The sequence below is a fragment of the Rhipicephalus sanguineus genome, chromosome 1 (assembly GCF_013339695.2).
Source record: "Rhipicephalus sanguineus isolate Rsan-2018 chromosome 1, BIME_Rsan_1.4, whole genome shotgun sequence".
Taxonomy (NCBI): Eukaryota; Metazoa; Arthropoda; class Arachnida; order Ixodida; family Ixodidae; genus Rhipicephalus; species Rhipicephalus sanguineus.
Window position 1 is genome coordinate 236,975,724 of NC_051176.1, and position 12,924 is coordinate 236,988,647.

At 42.9% G+C, this 12,924-nt stretch overlaps 1 protein-coding gene across 3 annotated transcripts in view; it reads right to left on the minus strand.

The window, feature by feature from the left end:
• The window catches only part of LOC119375118 (serine/threonine-protein kinase PRP4 homolog), an 86,055-nt gene that overhangs the window by 44,175 nt on the left and 28,956 nt on the right, over positions 1-12,924 (minus strand). For all 3 annotated transcript variants that reach the window (XR_005180349.2, XM_037645317.2, XM_049420406.1), the window contains exons 8-13: positions 9,292-9,397; positions 9,069-9,130; positions 8,873-8,960; positions 4,342-4,489; positions 2,676-2,813; positions 1,510-1,663 (exon numbers count right to left, since the gene is read on the minus strand). Coding sequence is in view for 2 of the 3 variants with exons in the window: in XM_037645317.2 (XP_037501245.1) it covers positions 1,510-1,663; positions 2,676-2,813; positions 4,342-4,489; positions 8,873-8,960; positions 9,069-9,130; positions 9,292-9,397 (696 nt within the window). In the remaining variant the exon portion in view is untranslated. The remainder of the gene's footprint in view (positions 1-1,509; positions 1,664-2,675; positions 2,814-4,341; positions 4,490-8,872; positions 8,961-9,068; positions 9,131-9,291; positions 9,398-12,924) is intronic.

Consider the following 12,924-nt stretch of genomic DNA (forward strand, 5'->3'; position numbering starts at 1 on the left):
TCACATCACTAAGGTAAGTCGGTATGTAAACCACAGGAATAACCAGTGTTTTGACGTCATGCCATACCAACATAACAATGCTGAATCACCGCTTTCACTCGTTTAAGCAGCCCACACGAGTTAAACTGAACACTCTTTGGCCTCACTTACTGCCCTTCATTAAAGTTAACACTGGAAATAAAAGTGTAGGTTTCCAAAACACACTATGCATGCTGCCACAATAGGGTCTTCGACAACATGTCCAGATGGCACAAGAGGCCCTTCATTCATGTAAGTGCGCCAGTGGCACAACTGATACTTCAATAAAAAAGTCACAGCTTCACCACAAGGGCGAAGCAATGAATGCGATAGCAACAAATTGTAATGTTATACGAAGTGAGGCTGGCAGCTAACTCTTTTGGATCAGATCTCGCGTAACTCTACAAAACACTGGTGTAAGAAAATACGGCCACTCCAGGGAGAGATGCTCTTTCCGCACAGTCTCTTCGCATTGAGAGCGCAGCACGTAGAAGGATATATGAGCCGCCCGTTGATGGCTGCCGAGATTGTGCGTGCACGAGCTATTGCAACCCGCGCCCTTAGAATCAAAGTTCAATGTTGCTGCTTCGACAGCAGGCCTCCCGAGCGGGGTGATGCTATCACATGCGCCCTCCAAGTGACAAAGATGGGCCGGCTCATTTGATCTCTCATTCAGCTGTGTTCGTCGCCACCACTCGCGCGCTTTTACCCACAGTAGAACATACGATGCGCAGGGGGATATTATCAATTTGGACATTATATGGGACATGACGGCGACGGCAAAAACCCGTCAAAAGTGTCCATATAATTGTATCACAATAAAAAATACCTCAGGGTGAAGCAGGTTCTGGATGGTCTCCCCCCATCTAGCACGCTCTAACAAGGACTTGCTTCCTCCAATTTCCCTGCTGCCCACTCTGGCTGATATGTCCGATACTTACCAAGTTGTTCATGACCCTTATCAGAAAAAAACTGAACAGCACTTCTAAAAGGGCACAGTGATAACTACGGAGCCATGTCTGTTGTTTTCACTTTATCCTGTTTGAAGCACTGTTCGACTTCGTTCCGGTATTGTATCAACCAGTACATTTCTCACAGTTACCAGACTTACCAAGGGGGCACACTGTAGCACGCTATGGTCATGTGAAAGGTGGATGGCTGCTGTAACGGACCTTGAGATCAACTATATCAGGGTAATCATCACAAGGCAGAACCCGAAATTTAAACACATTTTGGCCCTCTTTTGAACCAATCCTGAAGATAACCATTTTGTACATTGCAAAAACACTAGTACTTCACACTGACATTGACTTCACATTGAAAATTTCTTCCGAAGTTTAAAATAAGCCCTAACACCATCCATTCAGAAAGGTACCATATAAAACTAAGCCCAAATGTAGCAAGTGTATAGGTTTTGCACAAATACTCTAGCACAGGGCTGCAATAAACACAGCCACAAAGACAATGGAAGATAATATGAACAAAACTTACCAAAATGTTGTCAGGTTTGATATCAGCATGTAGAATATTGCATCTTTTCAGCAGTTTGAGGGCAAAAAACAGCTGCTGACTATAAGACCGCACAGCCTTTATGTGCAAACCGACATCTTTGCCGTACTTCTTCAGTACCTCTCTAAGGTTCATACTGGAAAAACAAGATCAAGTCTTTGTGTCTTAAAGCATAATATTAATACTTGCTCAAAGGAAGTGATATCGTTACCCTGAGCTGGCATAAGCACTACAAATTGAGCAAAGAAACAAAACAGACGCATCACGTTCAAGGTTTATGGGGCAGACATTACTTCCAGTTGTTTATTTTGTGAAAGCATTATCAAACATATCAACTAATGAAGTGCATGCACAGCTGCAAAGACAGAGAGACAAAATAAATCTATATCAAAGATGAGAGTAACAAGGCTGTATGACAAAGTAAAATTTATGTCTGAACTGAACAGTACAAAACAGAATAGTTACCAATTCATTTACCCCTCACCCCCTTTATATTTTAAGGTTTACCAGTATCAAGCAAGCATGCCTACTCAAGCCCTTGCCAAATCTTCACTATTTCAAACAATGGCCCACTGTGGGAAGACTTGACATGAGCTGCAAAATACACAGATTCATTTATATTTTATCATGAAGAAGTGAAGGTCACTAGCAAAAGCTAAAAAAGGAACACCAATAACTAACATCTTTCTCAAATTAACTTTGAAGGGACCTTCAATGAGCAGTAGCACAACTGGGATTTAACAAGTTGATGCTTAGAACTAAATAGCTGGGACCTGCCATATCTATTCGGGCCCTTAAATCGAGCAGTGTGGTTGAGTGGGCTTGCTGGTGCATAGTGAGACGAAGAATAAAACAGCACTTAGGACGGGACAAGAAAAAGACACAAACACAGTTCAGTGTTAGTTCAGCGCAGTGTATGCCTTTTTCTTGTGCCGTCCTGAGTGCTGTTTTATTCTTCGTTTACTAAAATCAAGTATTGCTGGCAATATGAAAAGCTTGTCTTGTGAGCTGCATATTCAGAGATAGAAATTATTGGTGGCCCTGACATGGTGGCTAGTGTTAATCGAAACATCAGGCATAGAAGTGTGCTTAACAGGAACGCTTATTTCCATATTTCTAAAGCAAGTGTAAAGTATAAAACTGCTTACCTTAGTGGCTCAAAAACAAGACACAGATGTTGTTTGTGAAAGAAGTGCCTAAACAGCCGAAGACAATGAAATTTGTCATCAGGGTCAGCATCATTGAGACGTCTCAGCATTTCAAGTTCCTTGAGCCCTGTACGGTGCCTGCAAAAATTTTTCTTTTATAAGTTTTCTAGCACTATAGAATGCACAATGAGAAAAGAGCTCTGGGAGGATTTCTTTCACACAGTTACATTGGTGCTTTTTAGTGGAGACTATCCCACGAGATCTGGCCCACAAAAAAAAATTTATTGGCTAAAGCAAGCTACAGCAAACTATGCACTGACTATTTTCAGTCTAAGATTACTTGAGTGATTTTTCAATGATGGCGATTCCAGACTTTTATCAATAGCCAAACAGTGAAAGCTCGATAATTCAACCCTCTTTATTTAGGAAAATTATTTACTTGGTAGTGTAATCTGGTCACTGTAAATATGGGTTGTACCAGCTAATGTTAGTCCGGCCTAAAGAAAAAATCAACTACAACTCACAGATTATGTGGTTATTAGCCCTACAAGAAATTCGGCCATCTGTCCGTTCCCCAATGTAACAAATTTGAGAGTAGCAATTATCCAGTGACTAAAAAAAAACTTAATTTAAACAAACTGCTCGGTTAGAGTTAGCTAGGCACTGACACAAACGAGCCCGTACACAAAGTTTGCGCCACCACCTACTAACGCCGTCAAATTATGACCACCAGCCGACAGCTCTGACCGAGTGCACGCAGTGATAAGAATTGGACACAATGGCAGTGCAGTGTTTCAATACGGTACAACCATCAGTACTGCCATGTGGAAGTATTGTATTTAAATGAAAAGGTGTCAGCTTTTCACTGAGTAGCAAATCGCAGTGAACATGCGAACATATGCATTGTACATATGTATATTGCGGAAAGCTGATTTGTGTGTCTGCCTGCACTGTCGCTATGTCAGTCACTGTGTTCCGGACCTTGTATTTGTTTAAAAATGCTTAATCCTTGGCATTGCCATTGCGCGTTATAGGGCAGTTGTGTGAGAGCCAGAATATTGTCTGCGCTTTCACAAAAAGAAAGAAAAGGCTTTATAGTGGGTACTTTAGGCAATATATTTGCTGTGGCATTGCATTTATTTCTTTGTTGGAAACGACAGCACATGTCGGGAAATGCAAATTTGTACTTGGTGGTTAGTGCATACTAATTCCATTTAGTGCATAGTTATACCGCATTCCCGGAAGGTACGTATTACCAAGTAAAGTAGAGAGGTGGGCGAGTTGGAACTGATGCATTCTTGAAAACTTTTCAGCGCAAACTGGACGGAGCACAAAGAAGAGGACATAAGAAGAGCGCTGAAAAGTTTTCAAGAATGTATTACCAAGGTTTTACTGCACAAGCAGCAAATCAAGACTGATCGGTAATAGCAGTTCAGTTCTAGCAATTCCTCAGAGCAGCAAAAAGTTGAAAAAGCAAGGTACAATCTGTACTGTATCTATTAAACTGTCCAGACCACGAAGTTTTGCAAGGCTCCGAATGAGCCTAGGAAAGAAAAAGTATGCAACAACACAGGCATGTAATAACGGCATGTAAAGGTATGTTGGAACAAGAGGCCAATGACTATGTAAAGAAAGAGCTTGTCACGTAAAACGGGCCTTTACTCACATGACTTCATTGTTTCGTATAATCTTCACAGCAACGTCCTGATTTCCTCGTGCCATGTCCCTTGCTCGCACCACATTGCTAAAGACTCCCTGACCCGTGTAGCCATAAACAGTATATCGTGTGTCCAGTACTTCACCAATACGAACACCTGGACAATGGAAGAAAAAAACAATATTTAACTTTCACTGCCTATTTTACCAGGCACAGGAGCACATTTGAGTTGAAGCAATTTATTTGTAAGGCACTTTCATACAATTTGTGCCTTTATTTTGTTTGTAACATCATAAGCTGCATTGAAACTTGTAAATTTTCAAAGGGTACAATGGTTATACTTTTAAAATGGCATGCCTGTGAGCATCCATCAGATATGCTAATGCACCTAACATAAAGGAGATGTAGCTCATAGCTTTGTGCTACTTTTAGATACAATTTGACTACATCTCCCTTATGTGAAACTTTTTTCACTTTGCAGACTTCCATCGAAATGATCTGCACTATTCAATCTCTGTGTGCTTTAGCTGTCAATTAATTCGACCCCACAAGGCTGCGATTTGCTGGCCTCCTGGTTAACTTGGAATGGAGAGAAACCAATCCAGAGGGTACAGGCCTCTGGGTTGCTCTACCTTTTTAAAGGTTAGAGGATGTCTACCAAGTTGACATGTAAAAATTTCCCGAGTTTACCAGGTTTTTCCCAAGTGCTTTTGCTAAAATTCCCTGAATGAAACAGAACTTTTATGTGAAGACTGGCTGACACCTATGTCGCCCGATGATGTCGCTCTTTATTATGCATGTTAAAGAATATAGAATGACGTTAATACCATTGGAATAGTATAGAGTACAGTCAAACATTGATATAACAAAGTCAGAAATTTACTTCGTTATATCAAAACATTGTTAAACTGAAACTGAAATACCTGTTAAGCAAGGTATAATTGCTGAAGGATTCAATTTTCCACTGAAAATGCCACAAGAATGCTCAACTAATATGGCAGTCTGAAAAAACTGACTTTTTTTATGTGAAAAAAATAAATTTTGTTGAAGCGGAGCTTTGGCGACCACGACTAGATGCCGTGCCGGCGAAGTCCTCTTCACAGAGTCGGTGCATCATGCGTACACTCTAAGAAAAAATCGAGTATTTGGAGAGTATTTCTGCCACGCAACAATAATTGTCATCTGGCTTGCTCGCGTTTCCTTTTCTTGAAAACCGGGCTCTCGTCACTTTCCGATCGAGAATGCTATGTCACGCTGATAACGCGCGCGCCGTTCGTGACCGGGAAGTGCCGGGACCGCGGCAATAACGCGAGGAAAGTACGCGAGATGGATGACGATTATAGTTGCGTGGCAGAAATACTCCCCAAATACTCCATTTTTTTTTAGAGTGTATACCAAAAGAATTGCATGTTTGATGCACTGTGCAAGTGCACCTATTCCGCTCCCACGGCTTGTCATCAAAACCTCGGGTGTTGCCCAGAGTGTTACTGAAAGTGCAACATGGAAAACCGTCGCACACTAGGGCAGAAAAGTCACTTTTGCCGCGAGGGCGAAGCAATGAATGCGATATCAACAAATTGGATTGTTCTACGAATAAGTCTAGCAGCTCATTTCTTTAGGAAACGTGGCCACTGCTGCAAGAGAAGTGACCCGTATATGGCTTCAACAGAAACTTTATTGCGATCAGAGCCCAACACGTACAAATGTATGAGCTGCCTGCTGATCCCCTCAAAAGATACAGCGGTGCGCGCAACTGTGGGAGATCACACCCGGTGGTACAAAATACGCATTTCTTGCCGCATTTATACCCGTGACACACGGGCATGTTTGAAAGGCCATTGAGCCGATGGCCATCGAAACGCTACAACTCCATCGAACTCGATGGAGTTCTCGCGTTGCCACACGACGGTTTTCAACGGCCGTTGACTGATTCAGGTGTTTCTCGCAAACATTTTGTGGCGCTGCTAATCTTATTTTTCGTTGTCATGTCGTTGTAAGTGAACTAAAATAAATCCACTTAAAAGCACACATTTGTGCGTTGTCTTGTTCTGAAATATAAAAAAAATGTTTATACATAATTATAAGTGCATTATTAGTTATAAGCAGAGTTGGTTATAAGTTTGTTGAACAGCGAAACTGTGGCTACGTTATAACCGCTTTACCCGTCCGGCCGCTTTTCCGGGTTTGCGAAGTTTACCACGTAGTTTTGCCTGGTTTTGCGGTTGCGTGTATTCATTTCGTTTCATTGGTTTCATTACGTGCCTGTTCCACCATCATGAGTGACCGTGAAACAGATGACAAGGCTGCTATGGTGTTCTACGCGGCTGCGATCATGCAGCTTGATGCTGGGATCGAAGCGGCGAAAGAGGAAGCCGACGCCATCAAGAATGAGCTGTTGCTCGCATGTTGCTCGTGAACAGTTTGCTGACGACTATGGATGCGGTGACAGAACGAAGCGTGAAATCACACAAATACTGTAGTAAATAAGTTACAACGACCATGCACACTACTTTCAATGCATACTCGTTAAATTTTTCCTTTTCTAATCATGAGTACGAGCACACTGGGAACGAGAGGGCGTGGTGACGCTGTTTCCACTTCCGCCGCTCGATGGTCGTCGAAGTTTCAATGGAGTTGTGGAGTGCTCCGTCGACTCGATGGGCCACTGACTCAATGGCCTTCGAAACTGCCCGTGTGGCAGCGCGTGCATCCCAGTTGAGTCAATGGACCATCGGTTCAACGGCCTTCGAAACGCCCGTGTGACACGGGTATTACACAGCTCCTCAGCCCCCCCCCCCCCCCCCCCCCCCAAATTCCAGCTCATCTCTCCACGTGCCTTTCGCGTGGTAGATGGCCGGCTCGTTTCACCTCTGCCTGAGTCCTGTTCGTCGGCAGCGCTCGCACGCTTTTACTCGCACACAGAACATACGGTGCTCGGGCGACGTTACTGATTACGGACTTTATATGGAAGATGACGGTGACCGCAAAAATTCACCTGGAGTGTCCCTATAACTACTATGGCAATAAAAAAAGCAACACAGCTGTGGCCTAAGATTGCATGAAAGCACGGCGACGACCCAAATTACGGCAGATCCATTTATGGTGGCCACGTTTTCCATTTTGCGACATCGCAAGCCTAGTCGAGAAAGTGCAACGCACACCTGTATCGCGAATTTCGGTCACCGCTATGCATTGGTTCAACAGAAGTCTTGTAATTCGGCTTTGTCACAAAACATCCACACAATGAGCTGGCAGCGGTGTGGCTGCTAACTATAAGCAGCTGCAAAAAATATTGGTGGTGGACTGCTTAAAACTTGTTGCAGCAGTGCCCTCACAGAAAAAAAAAAAGGAACTCTTAATTGTAGTAAATGCGCCTGCTAGTCACGATTGCTCTGACCTAGAAATTTATTGTATTCTTCACAGGGTCCAAAATAGCTTCCTTGGAGCTCGGGATCACAGGCAGTGAGCCAGCTATCTGATATCCCAGAACAAGCAGTGGCGTCTTTTTTCTCATCGATAGGGACGGCTTGCAAGATACCAGCCTTGTTGGCGACATGCACTGCCTGAACAGTCACGATCACTTGCAAGGTAACTGCGAGCTAGTTACATCTACTTCTGCTGCCTCTATGGCTACTGATGCTTGTTACTTGACATGTGGTCATACTAGCGGCGCAGAATACGGAACTACAGTGCGTAGTCCCAGAACACTTAATTAAACAACAGTGCATGATACGATGTGTCATGGTCACCAAGGTTCCCGCATACCACGCCCCTACGCATCAGCCTGGTTCTCTCCCACTCCACCACTCCGAAGGCGAGGAGAGCATCAAGGTGCGCCCTTTCCTCACAGCCGCAGTGGCCGGGGATTTGAAAAATGCATTCACAAAATCTCGAGCCAGCGTTACCACGACTTTCATTTCGTTTCAATAAAGTTACACAGCATTTTTCCCTGATGGAAGCCCAAATTCCCTGCATTTTCCCTGAGTATTTCCAGACTATCCAAAATCCATGAGAATTCTTGGTTTTTCCGGTTCGTACCTCAGGTTGGCCTGAGGTTCAGTCACCAGACCAAGAGATATTTTCCAACTGCAAACTTTGCAGCAGCGAAATGCAGTTCAACTGTGCACAAAAGCCCCTAAATTGATGTGAATGCCTCAGAGTTATGACAATGCCTCCACAGTACACAGCCACTGGTTGGCAGTGATACAGTAATGCATTCGCATTCTAGGCAGAAGCCGTTATATGGCTGCTTGAAAGCTAATAACATATTTTATCATGGAGGTCGGCAACATGCCAATGAGTGTTCCTTCTCTTTCACTATGTAAGAGTAAATTCAAGTTTAAAGATGTGGCTATGTGATAATGTGTTTCAGCTAGACATATTTCCTTGCTCTCTCTGGATCTGCATATCAAAACAGTCAATATGCAGCTGTTTTCATGAAATTCAATTTAGTTGCACGTTGGTGCTCTTTCGGTACGTTTCTTATTTCTTCGACAACAAACACAGACAATAAAATGTTTAAGCATTTGACAATACTTACGATAATAGCCCTCTGCATCATCCCAATTGTCTGTAAGATTGGGATTTTCTTGAGCTCGCGAAGATATCTTCTGAACTGAGTTGGGACTCTGAAAGAGAAAATTTCGACCACAGGTTACAAATTCACAATTAAAAATAGAAACAAAGTGAGAGCTTTTCTCACTAGCAATGGTAATCCAAATGCACCTTTCACTTACAGAATAATTCTCAGCAAACATGTCCTCTGAGAACATATCCAACTGCTTCTTTTTCTCTTGACCTAGAACAAAATTCAACAAGAATACTGGTCAACTTAGGCTACAAGAACAGACTCAGAAATATCAAATGTGTGTGCATAAACAATTAAGTTCAAATACAGCCAACTTTGCACTGTAATATTGTCCAAAAGTATGTGGTTGTTAGAAAGTTAGACTTCCCCACCTGTGTCCGATTCATTGTTGCCTTCTTGAACAATCATTTGCCGCTTGGCCATTATGGCAGCCTCAAAATCGGTTGTGTCTTCACTGTTCTCATTAATGTCCGACGCCTGAAAGAAAAATATGCCCAAGCTATACGCCACTCTCTAATGAAACAAGCCTTTCAAATGCTCTACATGCTATATGTGAGAACCGGCAGCTGAATGCTAGAGCAACACTTTAGCAACGATCCCTCCAGAATACCAGAATATAAAATATACAGTTAAACCTGGATATAACAAAATTGACAAATTCCCGAAAAAAATTTGTTACAAGCAGGTTTTCGATATAGGCAGTTTCAGCCTGAAAATTCTGAAAAGAAATGCACAAATTAAGCAAAAGGGGAACTGAAGGCAGAGCACCCAGAACATATATTTAGTGGTAAAAAAACTGCGTTATTTTGCTCTATTGCTTGTTCATGAGGGATGGCAATACTGGATGTTCATAGGACATCAATACAATGCTGCCCCGTCATCGTCTAGCCGCAGCCTCCGAGATTGGCTCTAACAGCGTTAATCACGGAGGCCATGGTCTCGTGAACCCACTGCAGGGAGCAAGACGGCAAAGCGCGTGACGAGTCGACCTCTGAAGATCCGTCGTCGTCACCGTAGTCTCAGACAGTTTCGACCAGCACTTAATTTGATAATCTCCTGGGTGATTCCACTTAAGATCGAACAAACGATGGCTGGTCGACCTCTTAAATTTATTTCAAAATTTTATATATTATTGCCTGATGAGTGGAAAGAAGAGATCCGCAATTTGTTTTGCCGCCCCAAAACATTTTTCGAAGCACAGGAAATCAATAATGACGAAGAGATGGAGTGGAGCGCTCATCCGCTCTGCTGTTTTGGCCAACTTTCGTTATGAATTGCACAAAATATATTAAAGTTAGGTAGCTGAAATTTCTTTAACTGAATATATGCATGTTTTTGCTTCTGCTCAGGTATTTCTAGTTTTTATGTGTAGTGTAGATGTTTTTATAAAAAACGTCAAAATTGGCCCAGGAAACATTTTCTTTACTTTGAAGCTCTTTATCTCAAAAAACCTTGTAGCAGAGTGATAAAAATTCCGCATTACGTTCTCCGCATACTTATCTACCAAACTGCCAAATCTTATGTTTATATAACTTTTCAGTATAGAGATATGACCGGGCTAATTTCAAGAAAATACCAAACATTGGAAACCTCTGACGACAATTAAAAAAAACATTTTTTATAATTGTTAAACTTTGTCCACTTATTCTCCTCCACATCAGCTTGAACAATCACTGAAAACATGTTGCATAATGTCGTTGCACTAATAGTTACGGCCCCTCCAATGAGACCCTTAGGCAAGGATTGGCAATTTCGACTTCTTGCCCAGCAAGTGTATAAAATGCAGGCGGGATTGAATTTGTTTTTATTGAAAGGCCAGCAGGTACCGAAAAAGGTGTCGCCAGCACTGAAGACGTTAATTTTGAAATTATTTGGTCACTGCAGCGGCCACGAGCGCGAGGCTACCGAGCAGGCGTGCGCGCACCCGAAATGCTCGTCGTAAGAGACGGTGCAGTGAGAGCTCGTTTTCGCGTCCTCAGACCGATTGAGTTCGAAACAGCAACACCTCTCGGGTGGCTTGAACGCACGTGCACCGGTGGCCGCAATGATCTGGTTAATGTTGTCGATTTCTTTTTCAGGGGGCATAAGAATGTCATCGTTAAACTGTGCGTTCCGTGAAGATCTTTTATTGCAGTGGTAGCAAAAGCACGCATAGCACAAGTAGTCCGTCTCACTGACAGTCACTGATCTTTTGTGCGTTAAACGTTCCTACAAAGCATTTATGTCTAGGTCGGTAACTATGCGAAATATTGGCTTCATTGCAATAATTAAAGGAGTACTGACACGATTTTGAGACATCACAAAAGGAACTTTGCTTTGTTCGTATGCAGTGTCAACGCTGTCCACACACTGGAGTCTGAAAACATGTAAAAAATATTTTAATTTGACTTTGAAGTTTTCGTTGCTGAGCATCTGCAAGCCAGCCCTACTGCATGGACATCCCGACGAGTAAAGACAGTTCCCCCGAGTTTGCAAGTTCTGCGTCCTGCATGCAGCCTAAATCGTAGAATTCACTGTCAGGGTCACTGGACGACAATTCACTCATCGTTGTTTATGTGCACCATGAGCAGATGACGGATTTGCTGCTAGTACGTCGCGAGTTTCTGTATCTCCGTGACGTCACACTGCTATGAAACGACACTGAGAAGCCACCCCCTCGATATCTAAACCGAAAGCGTCTTTTTAAGGTGGCGCTAATTAAAATATATACGATGCATTCCCAGGCACCACAATAGTCGTTTTAGGTTTCTCGACACCAGTATTTTTATTTAGAGCAACAATCCGAAACTTTTAAACATTCGTGTCAGTACTCCTTTAAGCTTCTTGTGCTTCGAAAGGTAGTCTCCACAATACACTCATTCCGAGCTATACTTTCTCGCCATGAGACGCACAGGAGGAGTAGAGTAAGAGCGAAGCACAAGAACTATCCGCGCCGAATGAAGTGTGAACAGCGCTCTGAACGCGCGGCTAGTTCAGGCCGTCTGCTGCCGACATCTAAGATAGGCAAGCGCATCCGGCTACCGATAGTTCTGCTTTTCTTTCCTTTCCTGCTTTGCCTCTGGAGCGCCACGTTAATGCTTTCCACTGATTGCAACTGGCACAGCACAGTTTTTCTGGCAGCAGCGTGCGTGAAGCGAGCGCTCATAGCTCCCTTATAGAGTTCTCATCTTGCTTCCATCTCTGCCTTGTTATCAGCGCCTAGCTGCGATGCGAACAGAGGGCGGATAGAATAGCGAAGCTCCAGTTCACGTGCGTTCAAGTCACCGGAAAGGCGTTGCTGTTTCGAACTCAATTGGTCTGAGGACGCGAAAACGAGCTCTCACTGCGCCGTCTCTTACAACGAGCATCTCAGGTGCGCGCGCGCATGCTTGGTAGCCCCGCGCTCGTGGCCGCTGCAGTGACCAAATAATTTCAGAATTAACGTCTTCAGTGCCAGCGACACCTTTTTCAATACCTGCTGGCCTTTCAATAAAAAGAAATTCAATCCTGCCTGCAATTTATACACTTGCTAGGCAAGAAGTCGGAATTGTCAATCATTGCCTAAGGGTCTCATTGGAGGGGCCGTAACTATTAGTGCAAGGACATTATGCAACATGTTTTCAATGATTGTGAAAGCTGATGTGGAGGAGAATAAGTGGACAAAGTTTAAGAAATATAAAAAATGTTTTTTTTTTTAATTGTCGTCGGAAGTTTCCAATGTTTGGTGTTTTCTTGAAATTAGCCCGGTCATATCTCTTTACTGAAAAGTTATATAAACATAAGATTTGGCAGTTTGGTAGATAAGCATGCGGAGAACGTAATGCGGAATTTTTGTCGCTCTGCTACAAGGCTTTTTTGAGATAAAGACCTTCAAAGTAAAGAAAATAACATTTCCTGGGCCAATTTTGAGGTTTTTCATAAAAACATCTACACTACACATAAAAACTAAAAATACCTGAGCAGAAGCAAAAACATGCCAATATTTAGTCAAAGGAATTTCAGCTACCTAACTTTAATATATTTTG